Source organism: Nannobrachium achirus, assembly GCF_963921795.1.
Source record: "Nannobrachium achirus genome assembly, chromosome: 24".
Taxonomy (NCBI): Eukaryota; Metazoa; Chordata; class Actinopteri; order Myctophiformes; family Myctophidae; genus Nannobrachium; species Nannobrachium achirus.
Genome location: NC_137831.1, coordinates 4,963,545 through 4,990,043, shown reverse-complemented (window position 1 = coordinate 4,990,043; position 26,499 = coordinate 4,963,545). Strand labels below are relative to the sequence as shown.

Here is a 26,499-nt window from a genome sequence, read left to right as displayed (position 1 = left end):
GCTAGCACATTGATTTACCAGCTAACAGCATCCTTACCGAAAAAGCCGGCTAGCAATAGCCACCAGCTAGCTCCTAGCTGACTATACATTAAACCTGTTGTTCCGCGCTAGCCGATACGGCCCGCGGCGCGCCGTTGCAAAGTACTGACATGGTTATCGACAAACCCAACGACTGAAATTACTTTAACTCATGGTAGCCCAGTAAAGGCCCACCAGGGCACGAAATAAGTTAGCATTTAGCCCGTAGCCACAGCCAACTTCTATGATACTGAGTTTACCTTTAGCAACTTTAGCAAGCCTGTAACACCTTTGAAATGGCTTTAGCAACAAACTGAAAGTACAGAAATCAGCTAGGCACCAGCAACGATAGCAAGAAATCTGAACCTTGAAACAGCAGTTTAGAATTCAGCGATTACCAGAATAACAATCTCAAACTTCCCATACAACCTGGCCAAGAACACAGCTTCTTAGTTTGGCAGCTAAGTTTACAGTTTACAGTTTACAGTTTAGGCATTTAGCAGACGCTTTTAATCCAAAGCGACTTACAATAAGCAGATACAACATCGCAATAATAAACAAGATAATAGGTCAGTACATTAACAGCAATCTAACAATGTAAATGGATATCTATCTAGAGAAAAACACAATATAATCAAGTTCTACAGAAACCTAACAAACAAATGTTAACTAGCTTCATGTATGGTCATTGAACATACATGAATTGAGCGATAGAAAAATAGCAGAAACAGACAGAAATACTCAGCCAAGTTAGGCACCCTCTCCAAGCGGTGGGCAGCAGCACAGCTACCTGCAAGCAACAAGTGTGGCACTTGTGTGTGTACTGCAGCATGGTAGCAAGCAGCAGTGCTATGCAACAAGACTGAGTCCCACCATCTGACTTCCCTAAGAACTATGGGTAAGGGGGGGGACAGGACCTAGTGACCCACCCCCCTCCGCGCGCGCGCTCCCTTGGGACCGCCCCCTGAACTAGCTTTGATCCTTACGAATCGTCGCACTATTGTACAAACGGAACCAAATGGACCCTTACAGGTCTGTAACTCTGAGAGTGTACAAACGGAACCAAATGGACCCTTACAGGTCTGTAACTCTGAGTGTGTACAAATGGAACTAGACCGACACTTATGGGTCTGTGAAACTGAGAGTGTTTCAATGGAGCCAAACAGACCCAATTGTACACTCTCAGAGTTAAAAGAACACTGTGGATTTTACAGTGTACAAACTAAAACATGGTATCCTAAGACATGGTGCTCTGTGGTCTAAAGCAGATCACAGACATGAGTGCCGTTGAAATTCTAAAAGGTTGAGAATGAGATGGTTCACCCACACCCTGCTCACCTTGCTCTTTCACTTCCATTCACAACAGCAGAACAAAATGTGATTTGACTCATGGAAGTGATTCACCTGCTTTCTACGGACTCTGATCTGTTGTTGTTGAGAAGGAGCAGGGACATGCACCGTCCACATTCTGGGCCCTGGGTACAAGGATTCACTGCGTTATTTTGTGCTTTAGCTATTGAAAAATAGCAGATATACAAGCTCACAGCGCGGCACCGAGTGCCGCGCTGCGAGCTTGTAGATCTGCTATTTTTGAAAAATCTTGGGGGACTGCCCCATGGGTCGAACTCCCGTTGGGTCGAACAGCGTCGGCAGGTTAGATAATCACCCGCATCACGGTTACTGAGGTTAAGTTTAGGGTTAGAGTTAAGCCCTTTGCACACAGGCGCGTTTATCCGCACGGATAAAACGGACAATTTCATTTTTTTAAAGAAAACAATTATTCTCTATGACCTCATGCACACCGGCTCCGAATTAGCCGTGCGACGAGTGGCTGCCGCCGTGCGTTTTTTTCTCGATCGAACCCAGTTCGATTCGTGCGTCTTGTCGCAACGAAAAAAACGCAACTGGACAGTTGCGGCATGAATAAAACGCATTGGATTTGGTGTGCAATGCTGTGCGGAATCGGCGCTGCGGATCCCAAAAAGAGTCATAAAAGGAGTGATGAGTTTTTTACCGCATGCGACAAGACGCACAAATCGAACTGGGTTCGTTCGAGAGAAAAAAAAAACGCACTGCCGCAGCCACTCGACGCACAGCTAATCCGGATCCGGTGTGCATGAGGTCGTAGAGAATCATTGTTTTCTTGATGAAAATGAAATTGTCCGTTTTATCCGTGCAGATAAACGCACCTGTGTGCAAAGGGCTTTTTAGGCATAGTTTTACTGAGGATAGGATCAGGGTTTGGGTTAGAGTTCGGTGGTCTAAAGGGTGTTCGACCTAATGACATGTTGGCTTTGAAGGTTTTAATTTTTTTGATTAGAGTATTTAGCCACGGACCCCCCCCCCCCCCCCCATCTCAAAATATTTTAGTTCCAGGGACCCCCAGAAGCAAAATTTGAGTTACAAATGTTTGCGTAAAAAATACATTTATTCAAAGAGATATAGAGAACTTAATTTGAAAAACAAAGAAAAAATCCAAAACAAATCCAACAAAGAGATATAGAGGGGAATTGTGATTTAATGATATTTTATTTGTTTGAGGGATCAGGCTGACATTGGTACAAGAGACACCACCCATGTGAACACAGCTAAAAGCTCACGCATGAAAACGTGTTTTAAATTGTATTTATTTGTGTCTACTGTCACGACAAGAGTGTGTGTCTTGCAAAAGTACAGATCAATCTCAGAAAACTTTGAATATTTTATCATATATTTCTTGAAACTTTCATACATTCTGATACATTGCAAATTCAGTGAATTTTTCTAAACTTTATTTTTTTGGTTAAAATTTCAAATTTCAAAACAAGGATTTAAAGAAATGTCAACCTTCTGAAGTCAGAGTTGCCATTGGAAAATTTCCGAAGTCAGTTATGATTTGGTGTGCTATGGCATCTGCAATGCTTTTTTACATAATATTCAAATTTTCTGATATTGATCTGTATTCAATTCTCCCTTAAAACACGATTAGATTTTTCTGGGTTGCAAATGATATTCCCGTCCCTAGTTGTATAGCAAACCCATATACTGTAACAGTATCTATTTTTCCAAAGCTCAAAACCTCTTTGTCAGTGGAACCTTTATGGAAACTTTTGACCGACTCAAGCCCTAAAAACATTAGGTTTTTATGCACCACAAACAAAAGAACTGCAGGTTTGCTGCCAACTCTTAAGTTATTTTAAAACACAACTAAAGACCTTTGTTTGTCTCTGCCTTTGATTGAGGTACTTTTATTTTCTTTTTCTCCTCTGCATTGCAACTGTTTTTGTTATTTTTTATTATATAATTGTGTTTCCTTGGCTTGTTCTGTGTAAAGCACATTGAATTGTCTTGTTATAGAAATGTGCTACACAAATAAAACTGCCTTGCACATTAAATACCAGCCGTGTCGCTGCAATAACAGCTCTAAATATTTGGGGAACGCAGGATTAAATGACAATATATCCATCAGTAAAAATAAAACTGTAATGATGTTAAATATGTTATTAAAAAAAATATCTAAACATGAAGCAGTTGTCATTTATATTTAGCCCATTCAAACCAGCATCTGTTTGTCATTTTAGATTTTAGCAAAAGAAAAAAAGAAATTATTTTATACTTTGGCTATTCAAAAATAGCAGATATACAAGCTCATGGCACGGCACGAGCTTGTAGATCTGCTATATTTTGAAAAATGTTTCTTCTTTGAATATATAGAGTATTATCATTATTTTAAAGCCAACATTTGGAACTCTGAATCTTTGCTTCTGGGGGTCCCTGGAACAAAATATCTTGAGATGGGGGTGCGTCATTACATGTAATTTTGAGGGGCCTTGACATGAAAAAGGTTTGAGCACCACTAAGGATCGCTCCTTGTATAACTGGGTTAATAGCGCCCCCATCTGGGTGACTGCGACACAACACCTGGAGAAGGCATTCAGGCTTGGGTTCGGAAGGACAGAAGACAAGGTCAAAGGTCAAAATGACAAGTGGCAGGCAGTTCTATTTTATGTTATGTTTCAGTCCAGCTGCAGAGAGAACAGGTACAACAACATTCATTACATGCAGGCATTTGTAAAACATACAAAAACAGGGGCATTTTATGGAAAAAGTGAAAATAGCATTTTGATTGATTGATTGATTGAAGACTTTACTAGAAGTTTGCATAGGAAAAGGTACAGTTTCTTGACGGTACAGTTCACTGGTACAAGGTCTACTAAAAGGAGATCCATGAAAAGACTAAGCTTATTTCCACAGGAAACCATTTAAGTATCTCATATAACATTGAATGACAGACGAATAGAAGACAGTACTATGCAGTAGATATGCAAAGAAAAAAAAAACAGTAAGTCTAAACAAACAGTAAGTATATACAAAGAAGGTGCAGGGGAGGGGAGGGCTGGGCTAGGTTTTTTTTTTTTTACCAGTTTCGAACGGCTGCTGCCTGCAAGTGGTTTTTCAGGGCAATTTTAAAGGATGCTAGGGATCCACACTCCTTTATGGCCTTCGGTAAGGCTTTCCACATTTTGGTGTATCAAGCATTTGGTGTATTGTGAGCTTGATCTACAAGCTCACAAGACGTCAATTGAGAAAATAATAATGATTAAAGAAATTTACATTTTGACAGTTTTTGGAGAATATGCCCAACACATAGGGATGCATTTTCTAATTGAATTTTTAAAGGACAACTCCGCCCTAAATCACATCGAGGCAAATTGTTCTACTTATATTGATCCCAGACGACGGTCCATGGGGTCTGTTAGGTAGAAATGCCCCTGTTGTCCAGTTTCCCCAGCAGCTCTCAGAGTGGAGCCAATAAGCCTATGACTTTTACACCATTTGTTTTGTTCAAAAGTGATTTTCTTTTTCATGATTGTGTCATTAATCGTTGTCCCACACAATCCACCACAATCTCATTACTGTACATGTAATAATGTTTTGGGGTGAGCATTCGGCACAGGTGCACAGGTGCACACTTTGATTGGCACAGGTGCCAATCAAAGTGACTGTACTGGCCAATCACAGGGCATCTTTTCCGGGACTTGGCAAAACACATAACAGCATAACATCTGTTTAGCAGAGTGTGATGGCTTGTGTGGGACAACGATGACATGGATGTGTTTGTAATGACAACTAGTGACACATTCATGAAAAATAAAAGCCCAGACTGTGTCCACAAAGTAGAGTAAGCTTTCAACTCTCAATGTTTTGGTGAGAAGTGAAAAGGTTTGTGTTATTTTCGCACCAGACGAGAGTGGAGTGCAGGCTTGGGAGCCGCCACAGCGGATGGTTCCCAAGTTCCCAATATCCTTCTAACGCTACGGACCAGAGCTACTCCATCACTATGGATCAGGTGGAGCATCCGATGGTGGGTAGTGTTGTGAGCAGATCCTCCTGAGACATGGAGCCCAGCTGCTGCTCAGTGACCTGCTCTATACCCCCCGGAGGGTGTCAGGAGTCACCAGAAAAAAGGACAGGTGTTTTAATTGAATCTATCATGGTTAAAATGGAGTTTGAAGTTATAATTGGTTTGTATATAGGAAGGTCCTGGAAGGGGGCAAAATGGGGGGAAATGAACATCAAATATCTAAGTAAATACTGAATGAAGAAATTCAAAAACTGTCCTGGGTGTTCCCAAAAGCCTGATTAGACGCTAAAATGACCAAAAGTTTTTTTGAAAATGAAATATGCCTTTAACTACCATTAATGATTTAATGATCCTTCTCATCTGCTGTCCTACCCTGTTGGAGAGAGGTTAACTACCATTTATTAGCCCTATTCACGGCCCGCCCACTCAGCAAATTTTTCAGCAACTTCCTGGTGCTGACCAAGGAAGGTTAGGCAGGAACAGACAACACACGGAAGTTGGCACACCATGGGACGCCGCCATGACACTTTTGGGTGGCGGAAGTGACGAAGTGCTCATAGACGCCACCCATGGAGCCTAGATGACGTTGTTGACTGTTCTTGCTGAGACCTTCTTTGGTGCTGACGTCAGCTTTGAAGGGTAAAATAACACAGAAATTGCTGGACTTAAAGCCAATAAATCATTATTTTGAACGGTAAAGTAAATTATAATGCTTTGTGCCTTTTACTATCTTGTGTTCTTGATCATGCTAGCCGTATTTTATACTTCACTATTCGGAAATTGCATTAAAATTGCGATTTCTGTGTTAACTCTATGGGCTTCAGCACCAGGAAGTTGCTGAATGGGCGGGCCGTGAATAGGGCTAATGATTTAATTTGTGTTTTTGTTGTTTGGCTTTTAAGGCTTTGTAATCAAAAACTGCACCGGGCAGAATATGACAAATAACTTAAATATACCAAGAAATAATGATATATTTAATAATTGTACTCTCAGTGGAAGTAAACAAAGTGTACCTGCCCTGAAAAGCAAAAGACACTTAATCATTTTAGACCTGAGGCCAATTCTAAAACCTTTTAAAAACTTTTCTTAAAAATTAGAATGTATGTTGCTATATTATGTAAGTTGCTATGATAGCAACAACTACACAAAAAGGGGTTCCCGGATTGAAAGGTAACAACCTCAAAAGGGTCAATAATCTGAACCTTTTTTTCTTTTTTAAACATCAGAAATAGCTGATCTACTAACAACATCTTGTAAGCTTTTTCTGCAATAAACTATTTCTGCTGTTTTTTTTTAAATCGTATGAACATTTCTCAACTTGTAAAGGTGAGACTACCAGTCACCACCAGGTCCTAGCGATTAAGGTGCATAGGACCACGTTTAGGCTCTAATGCGGCCTGACAGAAAGACACGGTTTCGAGTCCTGAGACCGGGCGTCCTTTGCTGCATGTCACTCCCCGTCTCTATCCCGCTCTATAAAATAATCCATGTGTATGTGATGTGTATAGACAGTATATACACAGCACACTGTGAATATACATGGGTTTATTATATTACATGTTATGTGACGCCAGGCAGGGATTCTAACCAGGGTCTCTGGCATGAGAACTTGGAGAAGGGACACTAAAAGGTAAACATCTTACCCACTAGCCTAAAGGGGAATTCCCCCTGGATATTAGGCTTTCGGGCACCAGAAGACCTATTTTTAATGTCTTGAATCTAGAGTTGCAACACCAACCATTGACAGGCCAACACCAACCATTGACAGGCCAACACCAACCATTGACAGGCCAACACCAACCATTGACAGGCCAACACCAACCATTGACAGGCCAGCCAGAGTTTGACGCTGTTTAATACAATCAGATAGCAAAAAACTATTTTGATGCATTGGCTGCCTATGGGAGGAATTTGCAACCCTAGATTCAACTGATTAAAAAATAAATCTAGTGTTGCAATTCGCGGCTAGACACTACTGCTACACTGATCCTCCTAACCACCCATTCCACCCTATGTATGTATATATGTACCCAGTACCCACTCCTTCTTGGTGCCCAGTTTTCCTGGAGCCCACTCTTATCTAGTGCCAACTCTTCTGCCTCCCCCCCTTCTAGGTGCCCACATAATTTCCCTAGTGCCCACTCCTCCAGGGTGCCCAATATTCCCTAGTGCCCACTCCTACTGGGCACTGCCCAGTATTCTCTAGTGCCCATACTGTTTTTGGTGCCCACGTTTCCTCCCACACATATTAAATCCATAATACATAGTTGTATAATCACACATCCACACTGACGTCAGGTCACAGTAACGTGCAGTAACGCTATCAGCCTGCATTGATTTACAAGGTCAGAAAACAGCAAACATTTCTTATTAGGATCCTGTAGTCTTTGTAAAGTCCACTATAGCGACAAAACACACGATCAAACTCCATTCCAAACACGTCCATATGATGACATAAATGAACTGTAACAACAGGAACATAATGATATGGTTCAGATCCTCTCTGTTCATAAAATACAATTAACTCATAAACTAGCCCTGATGCTCGGCCCTTAACATGAGGTCCAGTGGCTAATCGAGCCCTCAACGGTTTGAGCTAGGAACGTCAGATTTCAAAAATAAAGTGCTTACCCTAGCTCAAACCGTTGAGGGCTCGATTAGCCACTGGACCTCATGTTAAGGGCCGAGCATGACTCGTCATGTATTCAGGGCTACTCATAAACATGACTTTACCAAACGGAACCTTCATCACAGCGTCCATGTTTCCTCCATGCTGCACGTGTGCGCTGCCGTTATGGTTCCCCACCCTGTTTCTTTACAGCACAGCACACATTTATTAGAAATAACTTAAAAATGCATTGAGAACTCATAGAAATGTGTATTTAATTAATTAATTAATTAATTAACTAATTAATTAACATTAATGTGTTTTTGTAAAGAGTTGTTTAATACTTTTATGGTGAAAACAAATCATAGGTCATGATGTTTTTGATGGTGCTTGTTTCCTAGTCGGACACAGTTAAGCACAACACCAATGGTTTCCTAGCAACGGACGCCATCTAGCCAGAAATCATATATAACATAAATCATAGATATCATAAATCATAGATATCTTAAATCATAGATATCATAAATCATAGATATCTTAAATCATAGATATCATAAATCATAGATATCATAAATCATATATATCATACAATCATAGATATCATAAATCATAGATATTATAAATCATAGATATCATAAATCATAGATATCATAAATCATAGATATCTTAAATCATAGATATCATAAATCATAGAAATGGATATGGAAATGACAGGTTTGTTCTTGTTGGTATTAAGACGGCCTTTTGACTATAGTTTAGACAAGATCTGCTGTTTTCAAAAGATTTGTAAATACATTTGAAAAATGGGACATAATTCAACATAATCATCATATGATATAATTAATTCTCGTGCTATATGCCACAAAAATGTGGAATGCCCTACAAACGGCAATAAAGAATATGGAAACTGGTAAAAGGACAAAGTGAGCTTTTCAACAAAGAAAGATTATTATATACATTATATTTCTAACCCAAAATGGGTACACATTTTTTATTACATTTTCACATCGTGATTTGATCAAACACAGATATCAAACACATCAGTCTACATTTCCCAAAAGGAAATATTTAATTCAGTCTAGCCAGAAGCAGAATAAAACATCTCCCCACTAGTGATCCAAATATCTTAAATGACAGGGCAGGATATCAATAGCAGATGCATACAGATTCATCTAAAAAATGAATATTGTGTAAAGTTATTTTTTTTCTGTAATATAATTCAAAATGTGTATCTTTCATATATAGGCCTACATTGCACATTCACTTTATGCAAGACTACCTGGCTGCAGCCAAGAAGACTCAAAGAAGGAGAAGTCACGCCCGCACCACGTCTAGGCGCCATGACACTTTCGGTGGCAACTCGCACCGGAAGTTTGATGAATGACATTGGAGTTTCTGAGCGCCGGCTGGGACAGCTCATGAACAAAAAATAATTGTGTCCGATACCATTGTTGTATAGGCTAATCGCTCCAGGAATATAAAAGAAGACATACCACAGGTATTTTTATAATCACTTGCTTTTCGATTTGCACAATACATCATGTTATTGAGGCAGCTAAACGAGTCAATATCACCATAATGTACATTTGGGATTTCCCATTTCCCAAAAAAAAATCTGAGATTTTCCTAATAATTTTATAATCATTGTATTAAGTAGATGTTAGGCTGTTAGAAATGAATGTTGGTCAAGCTCGCACACTTTTTATAAATTAACAGCAAGCATTCAAAAATATATGCACACACACATATAAGTATGTAAATGTCCTCCCTGTCATGAACCATGTCCACCCTGCCATGGGAGGCTTGATGGCTTGATGGCAGGGTGGACAATGGCAGGGTGGACATTTTGGGCTAATTTTAGCATTTAATCAACACATGGTGGATCCTCTGTTAGCAACATGGCTAAGTTAGCAAAGTGACTTTGTACTGTTTAACAAACATATTTCACATTTCTGAAAATATGTATATTAATAGATGTTTTTGCCATGATAGGGTGGACATGTTAAGCTTGACAACACCCTACTGTACACCTAATATCATGAAAAAATAGAAAATACAAGTGTAAATACTTACTGGCAACTGGCCACAGCCTCAGCCTCCATTGAAGAAAGACAGGAAGTAGGTAAAAACTAGGTAAAACTTAGACACACCTTCTTAAAGGGCCAGTTTAACCCCAAATGACAGGGTGGACAGCAAAGCCAGGGACACACGTAAAATGATAAAAAATATTATGAAAATAGAATATAAATGCTCCAAATTACATTTTTTATCAAATAACCTGTTGTGGACACTACAACTATGTTAAAAAAATAAAAAATATATACAATTTAACCACTTATTAGACACTCTGTACTTAGTAGATTGGTGTGGGGGACGTGACAAAATCACATACCTCCAGTCAAACAAATCTGTGTAAAATCAATTAAATATATTTCAAGAGAATACTCATTCTACTAAAATGTGTGTAAATGATTGTCCATTCATAATATGACCCCAGAGTTCTATTATTCTGTTACATTTTCAGGATAATTGAATGATTGTAGTGGGGGACACCAAATGTACATTATGGTGATATTGACTCAAACAGCGGCGGCGGCGGTTTCTGTCTCGGAGATATCGCGAGATTTGGATTCCAGACAGGGAATGGTGGAGAGTCTTGCGATACTAGCTATAGTTCAGAAACGTAATTTGTGCTCTTTAGATGCCTCTATGATGTTATACAGCATACACACCGAAAAGCAACACAGCAGAAAACAATGTGTGACATGTTTTCTTTTATATTCCTGAGCTGAGTATTTTATAAAGGTCTCTATCGTTCAGAATTATTTTTTGTTCATGAGCTGCCCCAGCCGCGCTCATAAACTCCAATGTTATTCAATGAACTTCCGGTGCTAGTTTTGCCACCGAGAGTGTCATGGCCCAAGCCCCCAGAACCCTGGGTGCGCCCTGAAACCAAATGGACATGTTGGCCGTTTTGAGGTACTGCAGTTGGGTCTACTCACATGAACGCGCGTCTCGGCTTCTTTGTATTGACGCGCGTTCATACCGGAAGTGCTCGTTCATGAAGCGCGTCCATGAACACAAATTATGACGCAAAACGCGTCACAGTAGACCCACTACGTCACGGTTTTACTAGCCGGAAGGAGGGGTGAAAACGCCTCATGCGCTAGGTGAGCAACTCAATGCAAGTGGACGGGCAGGGATATATGTGTCCTCTCTATTCTTATTATAACTCTATGGTCATGGCACATGGAGCCGAAAAACACGTTGGTGTCCTTTCTTGCTGAGAGGTTCTTTGGCTGCAGCGGAGCTCCACGGTAGACAGGAACCTCCACAAGTGGCAGGAAGTGACCTCACACTTCCACAAGGCAGAGACGTCACGTGACCTCCACAAGCATCAGGAAGTCACTTAATGCGCACCTTTTATTTTATTTTCTGCTCAAAAAGTGTATTTTACAGCGTGGATGGGGTGCTTAGAGGTTTCCCACTCTCCAGAATACACTTTCAACAATGCAAAACAACCTTTGTTTTTGTGAGTAAAACAAATCACCTTACAGCATAAATAAAAACATTATAAAACAAAGCATAAGATAGGAGTCTAGGTTTGTCTCAAGAGCTAGATGCCTCGTTCGCCTCTGCAGTTAATTGGAGCGATGTGCAAAAGTTCTAGTCCGGACTTCCTGGAAAAATTAAGGGAACGCTGTCAGTCAAAGTGACTATTGGCCAATCACAGCGCGTCTTTTCCGGGACTTATCCAAGGACTACAATTCAATTCAACAGAGCCAGTTCCGATGTTGCGCGGCTCAGCTGTTCTTACAGGCTGCATACGTAAAGACCAGCCCCCACCTGCTTGTGATTGGCTTACCGACTTCCGTATGTGTGACGCACGCAAAAGCAATGAACACGGAAGCGATGAAGATTCCCTTAGTTCGGGGGTCAGCAACCCGCGGCTCTAGAGCCGCAAGCGGCTCTTTAGCGCCACCCTAGTGGCTCCCTGGAGCTTTTCAAAAATGTATGGAAATGGAATTGTTTTAACGATTTTTTTATCGTCACTATCGGGCAGAAACCTTGTATCTCCAAGTTTCAAATTTGTGTGTTTTTTTCCCCCCCGCAAAGTAAAGCCCTGCTTCATCATACAACACTGACGCACAAAAGTAGTGAAAACAGCCGATCTACAAGCACACAACGCCTCGCGGTGCGAGGAGTTGTGTGCTTGTAGATCGGCTGTTTTCACTAGTTTAGTTAATTTTTTAAATGATAAATACAAAACGAAGTTTTGTACATAGAAGGTGTCCACCCGAAAACGACAATATATAAGACTTTTATAATTTTTTTGCGGCTCCAGACACATTTGTTTTGTTTTTTTTTTGTCCAATATGGCTCTTTCAACATTTTGGGTTGCCGACCCCTGCCTTAGTTGCTCAATGCATACGCCCCCTAGCCGAAGGAGGCGTCTACCTTTCTATGTCTATGGTTTGTCTAACTGTGTCTAACTCTGAACCCTGGGCCTGGTAGGTCCTTCAATAAGGTGTCTAGGTACAGTAGGTACAGTAGGTCAAAGAACATGATGGTTGCTGGCGTGGCGGGCAGAAACCTTGTATCTCCATATTTAAACCATTTATTATTATTTTTAACATAAATACAAACATAAATTAATGCTCTACATCGTCATACAAGTGTGTGGCCAAAAGTGGCATAGATGGCCGATCTACAAGCTCACGACGTGTCACAATGTGACGCGTTGCGAGCTTGTAGATCGTTTTTGATGTTTTTTTGTTCTTTTATACAGTTAAAGTGGTTACGTTTTATAAATAATAAACACACAAAAAAAAGTATTAGAAAGAGCTTTGAGACTAAATAATAAAGAGATATTTTATAAACCGTAGTTTTGGACATACAAGGTTTCCACCTGACAGTGATGACATCATCTTTAATTTGTGTTGTATTGCATCCAAGAAAATCATTATTTTTGTGTCTAAAATGTACTCAACATTATTAAACTATAGAAGCCCAAAGTGATTTAAAAATAATCATTATATTCACCCTGATTCATCACTCCTGATTGTGTGTGTTTGTGTGCGTACATACGTGTGTAAGAACATATAAAAACAACACACACTCAGTGTAGTTCCATGCAAAAGATTTTAATGATCAACGTTTTGGACAAGTTGTCTTCATCAGGTTGTTGATGTACAAATATTTACAGTGATTTTAACCTCATGAACCCTGGTCTCTGTTTAGGACAAGTTATCACACTGTTACTGTACATTAAGAAATAGTGAAAATAGCAGATCTACAAGCTCACAACATGTAGAGCCGTGGTTCACAATCTTTGTATTTTCAAGGAACCCCAATTATTCTGAGAGTGTGTACATATGGAACCAAATGGACCCGTAAGGGTTCATTTGGTACCATTTGTACACTCTCAGAGTGACCTGTAAGGGTCCATTTGGTTCCATTTGTACACTCTCAGAGTTACAGACCTGAAAGGGTCCATTTGGTTCCATTTGGACACTCAGAGTTCCAGACATTTAAAGGTCCATTTAGAACCTCCTCAAGGGATCCTGAGGGTCCCTGAACCACACTTTGAGAACCACTGGTGTAGAACATTGGTCCATATATGGGCGTGTGTTTACAAACATTCAAAACTATTCAGAAATAGTGAAAATATCACTGTGTGTTAAAAAAAATAAAGAATTATAAATAAACAGCAGATCTACAAGCTCACAACGTGTCACATCGCGCCGCGTTGAGCTTGTAGATCTGCTATTTTCAAATGGCCAAACCATAAAATGGTGCATAACTGGTTAATGATCAAAATAGTATTTTTAATTAATAACACATTAAATACATTCTGCATAACGAGTACTTTTACTTTTACTACTTGAGTATATTTTGACACTAATACTTTTGAACAAGTAGAATTCAGAACGCTGGTAACAGTTATTTCTACATTGTGGTATTTCTACTTTTACTCGAGTCCAAAATATATGAGTACTTCTACCAGCATTGCAGCGCATGACCCCCCCCCCCTCTCTCTCTCTCGGCTGTCCGTCTGTCCGTCCGTCCGCGTGCCTCCCTCCCTCCCTCCCCCTCTCTCTCTCTCTCCGTTCATCCGTCCGTCCGTCCACCCCCCACCTCTCTCTCTCTCTCTCTCTCTCTCTCTCTCTCTCTCTCTCTCCGTTCATCCGTCCGTCCGTCCACCCCCCACCTCTCTCTCTCTCTCTCTCTCTCTCTCTCTGTCCGTCCGCGTCCCTCCCTCCGGCCGGCCGCCCCTCCCCCCCCCCCTCTCTCTCTCTCTCTCTCGTCTGTCCGTCTGTCCGTCCGTCCGCGTGCCTCCCTCCCTCCATCCCCCTCTCTCTCTCTCTCCGTTCATCCGTCCGTCCGTCCACCCCCCACCTCTCTCTCTCTCTCTCTCTCTCTCCGTTCATCCGTCCGTCCGTCCACCCCCCACCTCTCTCTCTCTCTCTCTCTCTCTCTCTCTCTCTCTCTCTTATCTCTCTCTCTCTCTCTCTCTCTCTCTCTCTCTTATCTCTCTCTCTCTCTCTCTCTCTCTCTCTCTCTCTCGTCTGTCCGTCCGCGTCCCTCCCTCCGGCCGGCCGCCCCTCCCTCCCCCCCTCTCTCTCTCCGTTCATCCGTTTGTCCGTCCGTCCGTGCTCTCTCTCTCTCTCTCTCTCTCTCTCTCTCTCTCTCTCTCTCTCTCTACCACATCTTACACAGCTCTGCTGTATCTCCAGTATAAACAACCCCTATCCCTGCATACAGAGGTTGTGTGAAGGTGGTGTGTTCTGTATGGAGGAGGGTCATGGTGTCAGTAACTCTGTAAAATGACAGAGTCCCTGCACTGTGATCCAGGTACACCCCCACTCTGCCTCTGGAGGGACAACGTCTTGACACTGCAGTCTCAACATTGTTGTGTATGAACGTGTAGCTTCCATCATAGCAATGTAAACACCATGACTTGCTATTGTCTCCAAACAATGACTCACCACCCTGTCTGTTGATGTCTTTATAACAGACTGCTATACGGACCCCTCCACTCCATTCCACTTCCCAGTAGGACCTCCCACCTTCACACAGACTCTCTTTACTCAACACCTGGCAGTCAGAGGTGAATCTCTCTGGATGATCAGGGTAACCTTGGTGTTGTCCTGTTAAAGTCACCTTTCTGTCCTCCTCTGACAGGGAGAGCCAGTTGTACTCTGTGTTCACATCCAGTGAGAGTGAACAGGAATCTGTGAGAAAACACATGACAAAACATCACAACTAATTAAAACCTCATCAATATTATTATTGTTGTTTATAGAGTTTACATTTTTATTGTCACCGTTGCGGGGGGGGGGGGGGGATTTCTGCTCGTTTCCCTAACCCCGCCTCCTCCACTGAACCAGAGCCACAGCTGAGGGCAGCCGTTTTCTGTTTACACTTGGATGGACAGATCGGCTGGTGCGGTTTAATTCCCCACAGACCCCCACGGACAAACAGTGACGGTCTCTTTCTACTTTTTAGGCTCCAGTAACATTCCGGTTTTGTGTTTAATGTGTTTTGGATTAAATCAAGGCCTGGGTGGACATCATAATATCTCTCTCTCACTCTCACAGCCTGTCAGCCCTGCTGGCTGGACAGTGGCAGGACAGTGGCAGGCAGACCGGTGTGACAGATCGTGTGGTTTCTGGATTGTCTGGAGACCAATTGTAGTCCTTTTGGCTCGGCAGATGTTGTTTCAGGAAGTGGGGGCGGAGCTCCCTTTGTCATTCATGCTGCATAATGTTCTTTCAATAAACTATCTTTACATATCCATCCAATTGTTTCTGGAATCTTACTTGTATGAAACAGTAAAAACATGCACTCCAAAAACACAGTTAGAATGATTAAAATAAAAATAACAATAATTATAATAATAATGTGGGAATTGAACCGCCTCAGTAGTGAACTAAATGGATCCTTGTTACAATGCTTTACCTGTCACGCTACCAACCATTGATTCCCTCATCTGGAAAGATGTATTTGAATGTGGTGTGAACGTTGGAAACAAGTTAACATGACACACCATGATTTTCTAGATCAACTGGTGTCAGTGGTGTCCTGTTGTTTTCTAACAGATCTAAGCGCTCTGTTCAACTGATCATTTAATAGCTGTAGAAACAAGTCAATGATGTTGGTATAATCACACCAGGCAACGCAAACTCTTGTGTGAAGTCTGACAAATACATAATAGCCTATCAATCTTTTCATTACAAAGGCTATACATACATTATGTGTCATAAGTAGGCCTAATTGGCTGGTTAAAAAATAGCATTAATGCGCAGAGGTGTCTAGAGTCCAGGTTAATGGGCTCGATATTTATTTGATACATATATGCATAAATAATAACATTATGTAAGATATTTGTACTGCAGTAATACACAGTGGATCCATCACCACCATTTGAATTGGTGTAAATTGCTAAACATAAAACCAACAGCAGATGGTGCTGTTTTATGCTCTGAGAAATGAACAAGTCCAATTTGCTCAATATGTGTAATGAAAAGATTGATAGGCTATTAGGCCTATGTATTTGTCAGACTGCACACAAGAGTTTGCGTTGCCTGGTGTGATTATACCAACATCATTGACTTGTTTCTACAGCTATTAAATGATCAGTTGAACAGAGCGCTTAGATCTGTTAGAAAACAACAGGACACCACTGACACCAGTTGATCTAGAAAATCATGGTGTGTCATGTTAACTTGTTTCCAACGTTCACACCACATTGAAATACATCTTTCCAGATGAGGGAATCAAGGGTTGGTAGCGTGACAGGTAAAGCATTGTAACAAGGATGTATTTAGTTCACTACTGAGGCGGTTCAATTCCCACATTATTATTATAATTATTGTTATTTTTATTTTAATCATTCTAACTGTGTTTTTGGAGTGCATGTTTTTACTGTTTCATACAAGTAAGATTCCAGAAACAATTGGATGGATATGTAAAGATAGTTTATTGAAAGAACATTATGCAGCATGAATGACAAAGGGAGCTCCGCCCCCCACTTCCTGAAACAACATCTGCCGAGCCAAAAGGACTACAATTGGTCTCCAGACAATCCAGAAACCACACGATCTGTCACACCGGAGCAGCAGCCTGAAGCAGGTAAGCTGTATATATATTTACAGAGAAACACCACTAAACACATTTTAAAATGTGTTTTTAGAATGCCTGTTTTTTTATTTGGTCACCTTTTATCAGGGGGAGCCATTGCTAACAAATTAGCGAATTAGCATTGCCTGTCTAAAGTGTTGCATTTGGGCATGATAGCAGGAGTTTCTGACATGGGCAAAGCAAACGTTTGTATGGCCAGATAAACTGTTATTGTGATTACAGAGGAAGGATAATCTGATAATGATGTGTACAGAGCTGTCTGTAATCATGTTGCCTGACTGAAAGCTACAGTCCATGGCATGCTAGTCAGTTATGGACACTGAAATACCACAATGTTTTATATGAGATACTTAATGGTTTCCAGTGGAAATAAGCTTAGTCTTTTCATGGATCTCCTTTTAGTAGAGCTTGTACCAGTGAACTGTACCGTCATGAAACTACCTTTTCCTATGCAAACTTCTAATAAAGTCTTCAATCAATCAATCACACAGTCACTGAACATAATACTCTTTAGACCCCTAGTAGAAAGACGATTTTTAATGTCATATTACTGTACAACCACTGTATATTTAGCTTATTTTATGTTGCAGTTTGAGGGAATGAGCTGATGAGCTCTTAGCTCCGTTTTTATGTTATTTTCCTTCAGGCTCATGCCTTCATCCCTACAGCTATTTAACATGATAATGCAACGTTTGTGGTGATGGGTGAAGATGTGTTGGTCAACACATGTTTACTGTACATCCATCTGGGTTGGAGTGGCATGTGTAAGCTGCTCAGTGGAATGTGCTTTGTTGTGCAAATGAACCGTCAGGGTCCATTTGGTTAGAACATGTTATCAAATGGGCTCCATGATCTGATATGTACTTGATTAGGCTATTTTATGTAGCTGATGTATACAGTGTATAGACTTGGCTATATTGATGTGGCTACATGATGCTATATTTCAATATGTGTGTGCCAGTAGTTCTCAAACGTTTTAATGTCAAGGACCCCCCGAATTAATATGCATTTGACCTAAGTAGAAAATAGTTTGTGCCATGGATCCCAAGTATTCCCACACCCTTTGTTGTTGTTGCGACCGTCAGGTCGCAGCTACTACCAAAACCTCGACAGGCTGTCTGTCAGTCTGTCAGTCTGTCCGTCACGTCACACTTTTCCCCAACTCATATCTCCGCCACCGTTGCCCCAATCCATGCCAAACTTTGCACACACACTCCTTGCCTGCCAATCCACAACCTAGCCGTAACTCGGGCTAGGAGCGACCGGGAGAGCCGGGCCGGTACCCACGCACCCGCCTCGGCGGCGCCAAGAGAGCCGTCAACATGAATCTGTCCCATATAGCGCCACCATCAGGCCCATTTTTTCAAACACATTTTTGGACACTGCTCCTACAGATTTTGCCCTAAAATCACGCAAATCTGTACACAGTATGTCTACACTCATGTCATCAACATGGATCTGTCCCATATACCGCCACCAAATCACGCTGCGACCTGACGGTCGCTTATCTCCCGATTAAGGAGTCTAAAGGTCTTCACACTGCCGCCTTTTTCGTATTTATTTTCGGACCAGGGTTGATTTTTTCGATTTTCGCAGCTGTTGCACTGAGTCCCTTGGTCTCTCTCTCTTTCCTCTCTCTCTCCCTGGCCTACGGCTTTCGGATTTCCAAAACGCAACGAAAACACGCAGTGCAGTGTGCAACCACCTTTACTGGTTGTTGTTGTTGTTTTTTATAGCCGATCTACAAGCTTGTAGATTGGCTATTTTGTAACTAGCGGCTAGCTGGTGTCCATGCTATGTTAGAAATACAAAACAAAGATTGTGGGTAGGGTTGGACACGGTAACCGCCGTACCGCGGTAAACCGAGGTCTACCGCGGTGTCAGTGTTCTTACCGCGGTAAAAAAAGTATATATTTTATTGGAAAACAAGCAAGTTTTAAAACAGGGGAGAAGCGAGGACCGCATGCGCTCCATGCCGCTCTGCTCTGGGCCGTGTACCACATGTTTGAAGCCACATACGTCACTCAGACACAGACCTGCACACAGTGCACAGGGCAGGAGAGAACGGAGCACAACTCTATGAAGGAGCAGCATAAACTTTCTCTGTAATCCACTCGACACAAGGATGTTAAATACATACCTTGTGTTGTGGCATATCTTTTTTTATTCATACGGATTACTGGCGGAGCGCGGGCCGCGTGGACTAAAACCGAAAATGAAACTATTTTACTTTTTCCACCGCGTCGCACGTGGTGGCGCGTCGGCGATTTTATAACCTTTTCTGTCAAGTCTTGTAACTAAAACCTGTATATAGCAGCACTCAATCACTGCGATTTGAGAGTTGAGACGTGACGTGAGTTTACAGAATCACTGTACACGATTTGACTACCCGTCCTCTTCTGGTTTGTTCACACAGCTGTTTGTGTCTGAAAAGCCCAAGTAGCTAGCCTACGTTACTATGGTAACTCTAAAAGCTCAGAACGCGTCGCGGATGCGATGTGTTGTGAGCTTGTAGATCTGCTCCTTTCAAAGCCATACATTGTGCTGTACGGAGAAGTATGACTCGGGCAGTCAGGCTGTGGAGAGGCGACTTTTGGGAAGATGATTGCAATATTTTGGTTTATCGCCGAACCTTAATTAATAGATACGGGGGTGCGGTAATTACCGCAGTACCGGCGGTAAATGGGAAGACGGTAATCGCGGTAACAAAATGTCGATACCGCCCCACCCTGGGGGTCCCCAGACCCCAGTCTTGAGTGAAAATGGCAGATCCACACGCTTGTATATCTGTTATTTTCAAATAGGTGATGCATATAGGGTAACTAGTGGCTAGCTGGTGTCCATGCTATGTTCAAAAATACAAAACACAAATCGTGGGACCCCTGGGGGTCCCCAGACCCCAGTCTGAGTGAAAATAGCAGACCCACAAGCTTGTATGCTATTTTCAAATAGGTGATGCATAGTCTAGCTGATGTGGATGTTATCTATCTATAAATGTGAGAAGTCTCTGCGTGTCTGTCTGTCTGTCTGTGTGTCTGTAATCCGCGTATCTCGAGAACCGTTTGTCCCACCGGCTTCAGATTCGGCACGCGCGTTCCCCGCCGCGGCACGGAGTGCAGTGCCGGGTCTCGACCCGACCCGACGGTCGGGTTTTCCCGAACCGGCGCGAAACGTTCGGAATCTCCTTATGCGGGGTTGATTGTTGACATCAGGCTGTTCCGGAGGAAAAACGGCGAAAGCTCTGACTCATTGTGACATCACTTCATAAAAGGCTCTGACATCACGTACGCCACATGAGTCAACAAAAAATCTCTGAATATCTCCATATATAGCATATATGGGCATAAAATGGACGCAGAATCACAAAGATCTCCATATACGGGCATAAAGGGACACAGACAGACGGATACAGAGATCTCCATAAATGGGCATAAAATGGACGCAAATGGCATATATGGGCATAAAATGTACGCAGAATCACAAAGATCTCCATATACGGGCATAAAGGGACACAGACAGACAGATACAGAGATCTCCATATATGGGCATGAAATGGACGCAAATAGACAGATATCTCCATATATGGGCATAAAATGGACCCAGAACTATATCTGCAGTGATCTCCATATATGGACATAAAATGGACGCTGACAGACAGACAGATAACAGATATCTCCATATATGGGCATAAATGGACACAGGCAAACAGATGGTCAAAACGGGTCCTATGACAACAGGTATAATGGGGTTTGCATTAAAGGGCGGGGCATTCATTCCCTATTTACATCGTTCCCGAGTTGGCCAGGTCGCCGACTAGACGCTGCTTCTAGTATTAAAATAATTGTGCTATTTTATTTTGTGATCACCAGTAATCACTGAAGTTGGTGCCTTGACTGCTTTCATGCAAGTAAGGGCAGCACTCAATGTATTTATTCATAATACCTGAATGCACTTAACATTATAATACATCTGTGTTTACATCTTTAGCACATACACTCTAATGGGCTTTGGGCTGATAGATATTCACATGTTTTCTAATGTTTAATGGACTTGCAGTTGACTAAATGGTGACAGCAGGCAATACCAAAGAGCCGGTTTCGGAAACGACTTGTTTTTGGGGTGCAACACTTCACTAACTTGTTATTGGGGTTCAACTCCTCACGGCCCTCTATATGCTAAATGTCACCTAAATGTCTCTGTTATAAAAGCTTTATGTGAAATGTCAAATTCACAATTCTATATTTCATGACATTCCAGTTCAGTCTATCATACAACAATGTTTGTGTGATAATTGCTTTACTCTGCAACTATACTGTGGTTAAATTATTTCACACATTATGCAGTATGTAAAAAATATTTCCAATTAAATAGTTTTGTAGTATCAAATCACAAGGACATTTTTAGCCAAAATATGTAGAACGACTTCTTGACTCGGCGACCGACGTGATGTTTTGTAACAGTCTGGACTGGTTCTGCAGCTGCTGTCTGTCGCAACATTATCGCGGTAAATGCAACTCCGCGAGGGTATAGATTTAACCACCCAGACTGAGTAATAATAACAACACAGTGCACTGCACCCATCTCGCTTTTGGATGAGAGGCGGTGTGAGTGTGTGCACGCGCGTTTGTGTGTATGTATTCTCATGCCAATGCACAGCCGGTCCTGTGAGGAATGACGTCTTCTTGGTTGCAATGACGTTCCTTTTTTTTACCGTTTTGGGACACATATAGTTTGTTTCAGAACCGCTGTTTTATAAGTAATTGTCCTCACTACTACTGCCACGGTTGACAAAAGTTCGCCACGGCCGGGTAGTTCAAGCGTACGTACGTTTTTATCGGTTTTGATCCGTCAGGTTGAGTGTTGTCCGTAAGGTTACGGAGACAAACAATTACGTCCGGACCTACGGAGCAACCGGATTAAATGACTCTCCCGCTCCGTTTCTTGTGTATTGCTGCGGTCCTTATGTATTACTATGCATGGTACTTACATCTTACATATAGTAATTGGAGAACGGGTCCATGGAGTGCCCCCAAATAGTCCATGGAGTGCCAAATGGCGTATGCTGACTATTCCCAGCAAACCACTAATCCTAGAGGTTCCACACTTGGCATATGTACTGATCAGTATTCAGGCGCTTTTTAGCCAGCTATTTTGCCCAATGCCCGCTAGGCCCACCCAACTGCGCATGTGCCAACAGCTGTTGTACTCTTCGCGTCACACACTCATAGCACGTACTCATAGCACGTACTGCTCGCCTGATTATGGATCCCACTGGGAAAGATGGATGGAAACCGTTCTATTTAGGCCCAGGCCGTAAGGCCTGAAGTGCACGATAAACGCAATGATTTATTGGGTTTTGGTGCACCTCGCGCGGTCCAAGTGACTACAACGGAGCGCTCCCTACGTCCGGTTCAGCCAATCACAAGCTTCAAAAATGAGTCCGGGCCGTGGTTATCCATCTTTCCCAGTACTGGTCTGGTGCAGAGTTAGCGTCACACAGACACAACCAGCAAACAGGACTGTACATACATTTAAAAGTAAACACACTGTTCGCTCAGTTCAGCATCAAATTCAAGAAACGACATCGCCTTTATAGGGACAGATCTTCCTTTCACACCTCCCGTGTAAAAACATGGGACGAAAAAAAAAAGACATCCCTTGGCCGTCATAAACGCAAACACTATTTACGCGTGGTTAAAGCAGCAGCAGCAGCAACAGCAGCAGCATCAACAACAGGTGATTATTTACTTAATTTTGTTCACTTTCTTTCAATACTTGCTGACAGATTGTGATGTTTATTTTTGCTTCATTCACTCTCATTTGTATGACTGTGCACGCACGCACGCGCGCCGACCACACGTGTGTATACTGTGTCGTGCTTCTAAATCCTGCTTGGCAGAAGCAGTGAGACAACGAGAAACAATGTGCACGCACGTGTGTGCGTGCTGTTACTTTTACTCCGTGTGTGTGTGTGTCATTCGTGTAAGTGTTGCATTTGTGCCTTTAGAGAGCGTGTGCGTGTGTGTGTGTGTGTGTTACTTTTACTCCGTGTGTGTGTGTCATTCGTGCCCCCGCAGGGGGCTTATTTCTAGTTTTGTTCAATTGTGAAAATAGCAGATCTACATTGTGAGGCGCTGTGAGCATGTAGATCAGCTATTTTCACAACTTCTAATATTTGACAATTTGACCAATATATAATTCATCATTTTAGAGGTATTAAAAAGTCCTTAAATTGTCACTTTATAAATGTGCAGATACCCTCTATACACTTAAACTTTATGTTGGTTTGTTTACTGGTGAGTGAGAAAACAATGTTGCACATTAAGCTGGGGACCCCCCAAAATAATCTGGTGTGTCCCCAGGCCTGACCCACAGGTTGAGAACCACTGTACTAGAGGGTGTCAGGGAGGGTGACCCTGCCAAGGAGACGGCTTGTCATTTAGGAGTAGCTCTGGTCCATCGCTTTCACCTCCCGCATTGCTCCCGGTGAAGCTCTGACAGACCCGTCGGGAAACGCATGGACTCGAGATTGTCGGCCCCGCCGAGCGCTCAATACTAGTGAAAATAAACAAAACCGTTTCACTACTCACCAAACCAAAGGTCGTTTTGCGCTGTTGAAAGTCTATTCTCCGCGGTGGTGAACCCCTCAGCACCCCACCTACTCTGTAAAATACATTATTTTTGTCATGAAATAAAACGCACACACCTCAGGCCACCTAGCGGCCACCGCAGATACAATGGTTCACAACCCGGAATAAGCGGCGGTCGAGTTGGATGCACTTTATTTCATGCCAAAAATAATGTATTTTACAGAGTAGGTGGGGTGCTGAGAGGTTCACCACCGCGGAGAATAGACTTTCAACAGCGCAAAACGACCTTTGGTTTGGTGAGTAGTGAAACGGTTTTATTTATTTTCACTAGTATTGAGCGCTCGGCGGGGCCGACAATCTCGAGTCCATGCGTTTCCCGACGGGTCTGTCAGAGCTTCACCGGGAGCAATGCGGGAGGTGAAAGCGATGGACCAGAGCTAATTTAGGAGGGCTTCCTTGTTTGTTTTTACCTTTAATTAAAATAGATGATCTAAAAGTGCTATGTAACACGTGTGCTTGCAGATTTTATATTTTCACTACTTTGTGGTGAAGCAGGGCATTATGTGCGTATTTGCACTATAGGTGCTCTTACAAAGGCTGCTGTAATTGTTTTCTTTTTATTCATTATTGTATTATATTGTTGTTGTTTGCACAGTAAACTGACTTAATGTCATTGATCTCATTCTCATTCATATTATAAATGCACATTTTAGAAGATTATAAAAAGAGAATAGGACCATCAGCATCCCTACAGTTGTGTCAGTTAAGTTTAGCTAAACTGGATCTCAGGTGATCTGAACACAGGTGCCATCAGCCTCTTTGATGTCACTGAAACAACAGTGACGTTGTGAATGTGTTAACTTGACGTGATTCATTGCCATGGTGGCTTGTGGTGGGAATTCCTGTATTTTTGCCATGGACATGCAAATGAGTGGACAATATTGCAAAAAAAATGTATTGAAAGAATGTAAATCATTCCCCCTTAACCGATTTAGTGCCTTTCCCGAGATATCTCTCGAAATTCCCTTTGATGTTCGCAGTGCCAATCGCGAGATGTCTCGCGAAAAGTAATATATTACTGTAACGGCGGTTATCCCACCGGGTACATGGGCGGAAGGTCCCGAGACGATCTCCCTCGCTGATTTATCATCATCACGGATCCACGAGCACAAAATAGTAATCCCATAACATTGAGGCAGACGGGGAATCTCATCTTTAATGTCCATTATCTCCAAACAACACTTTCAAATGGGAGGATGGCAGTAGATTCTCGCTAATAAAACACATGTTGAAAAGCTCCGTTCCGCCATTACACAACACCATGCGGACGATGACCGCTTTCTGTGAAGGACGCGATGACGTCAAACCGGAAGTGTTTGAGCTATGGACTTCTGGTCTTCAAAATAAGAGACTGGCCGTTTATGGAGCCAGCGAGAGGCACACTGGACATTTTAATCCGTTAATTTCTGGGGCACAAAATGGGTTTTAAGATACAGTAGCCTATGTCACAAGGTTGAGAGATTAACGTTATTTAACTTTGTTTAACCACTTTAACTAAAGCATTACTATTCTGGGTGGAACATTCACCAAAAATAGCCGATCTACACGCTCAAAACGCATCCCAATGGGACATTTTGTGAGCTTGTAGATCAGCTATCTTTGATGAAGAGATTTGATTTAGATAAAAAAGAATGTAAGTACAGTTCAGTCAGGTAACTCACAATATATTGAACAATGTTTATGTTTATCGTCAATGAGTATACATACAAGTGTGTATGTCACATTTAATTTGGATCAAACCCATGACCTTGTGGGCCAAAGTGACAGAAACACAACACAAACACATGGCTACTAGACATGCAAATCATATGCAGACATGCAAACAAGTGACCCTCCCCCATTTGCGACCTGTCAATCACCCTAGGGCTCAGCCAATGGCGACCACACGTTTACACACACATTTACATTCGGAAACCTCCACGGTACGCCCAAGCCCCCAGAACCCTGGAGGCGCCCTGAAACCAAATGGACATGGTGGCCGTTTTGAGGTACTGCAGTTGGGGCCAGAAACATGAACGCGCGTCTAGGCTTCTTTGTATTGACGCGCGTTCATACCGGAAGTGCTCGTTCATGAATGCGCGTCCATGAACACAAACTATGACGAAAAATGAGTCACAAAGGCCCCACTACGTCACGGTTTTACTATGCGGAAGGAGGGGTGAAAACGCCTCATGCGCTGGGTGAGCAACTTAATGCAAGTGGACGGGCGGGGATATCTGGTGTCCTCTCTATTCTTATTATAACTCTATGGGTACGCCTCACCCCCGATCGCAGGAGAGGAGAGGAGAGGAGAGGAGAGGAGAGGAGAGGAGAGGAGAGGAGAGTGTGGGTGTGTGTGTGTGTGTGTGTGTGTGTGTGTGTGTGTGTGTGTGTGTGTGTGTGTGTGTGTGTGTGTGTGTGTGTGTGTGTGTGTCTCTCTCTCTCTCCGGGGGGGAGGGGGGGGGGGGCCTGAGGCTGGAGGAGAGGAGAGGAGAGGAGAGGAGAGGAGAGGAGAGCTCACATATCAACTCTCACGTGGTCTGTGAGTCTGCAGCTGGATGCTATTGGACAAGCTCACAGAGCAGTACGTACGCTGTGAGCTTGTAGATCTGCTAGCTTAAGTTCGGGTGGAGCATGGGTGTAGAGCACTGCATCTTCATCACAGAAGAATCTTTGAGGCCAGTGAGTTTCAGGCGGAAAGAAATTAAACTTCTACCTTTTTTTTTCAAATGAAAATGTAAAACGGGTCACAATGA

The 26,499-nt window shown here is 42.4% G+C and overlaps 1 protein-coding gene across 1 annotated transcript in view; it reads right to left on the bottom strand.

Moving 5' to 3' along the window:
* Positions 1–5,343: 5,343 nt before the first annotated feature.
* Positions 5,344–26,499, bottom strand: part of LOC308279904 (NACHT, LRR and PYD domains-containing protein 3-like) — a gene marked incomplete at both ends in the record, with an annotated part of 49,116 nt that continues 27,960 nt past the window's right edge. The window contains 2 exons of the mRNA XM_080720124.1: positions 5,344–5,426; positions 15,041–15,205. Of these exons, the coding sequence (XP_080576250.1) occupies positions 5,344–5,426; positions 15,041–15,205 (248 nt within the window). The remainder of the gene's footprint in view (positions 5,427–15,040; positions 15,206–26,499) is intronic.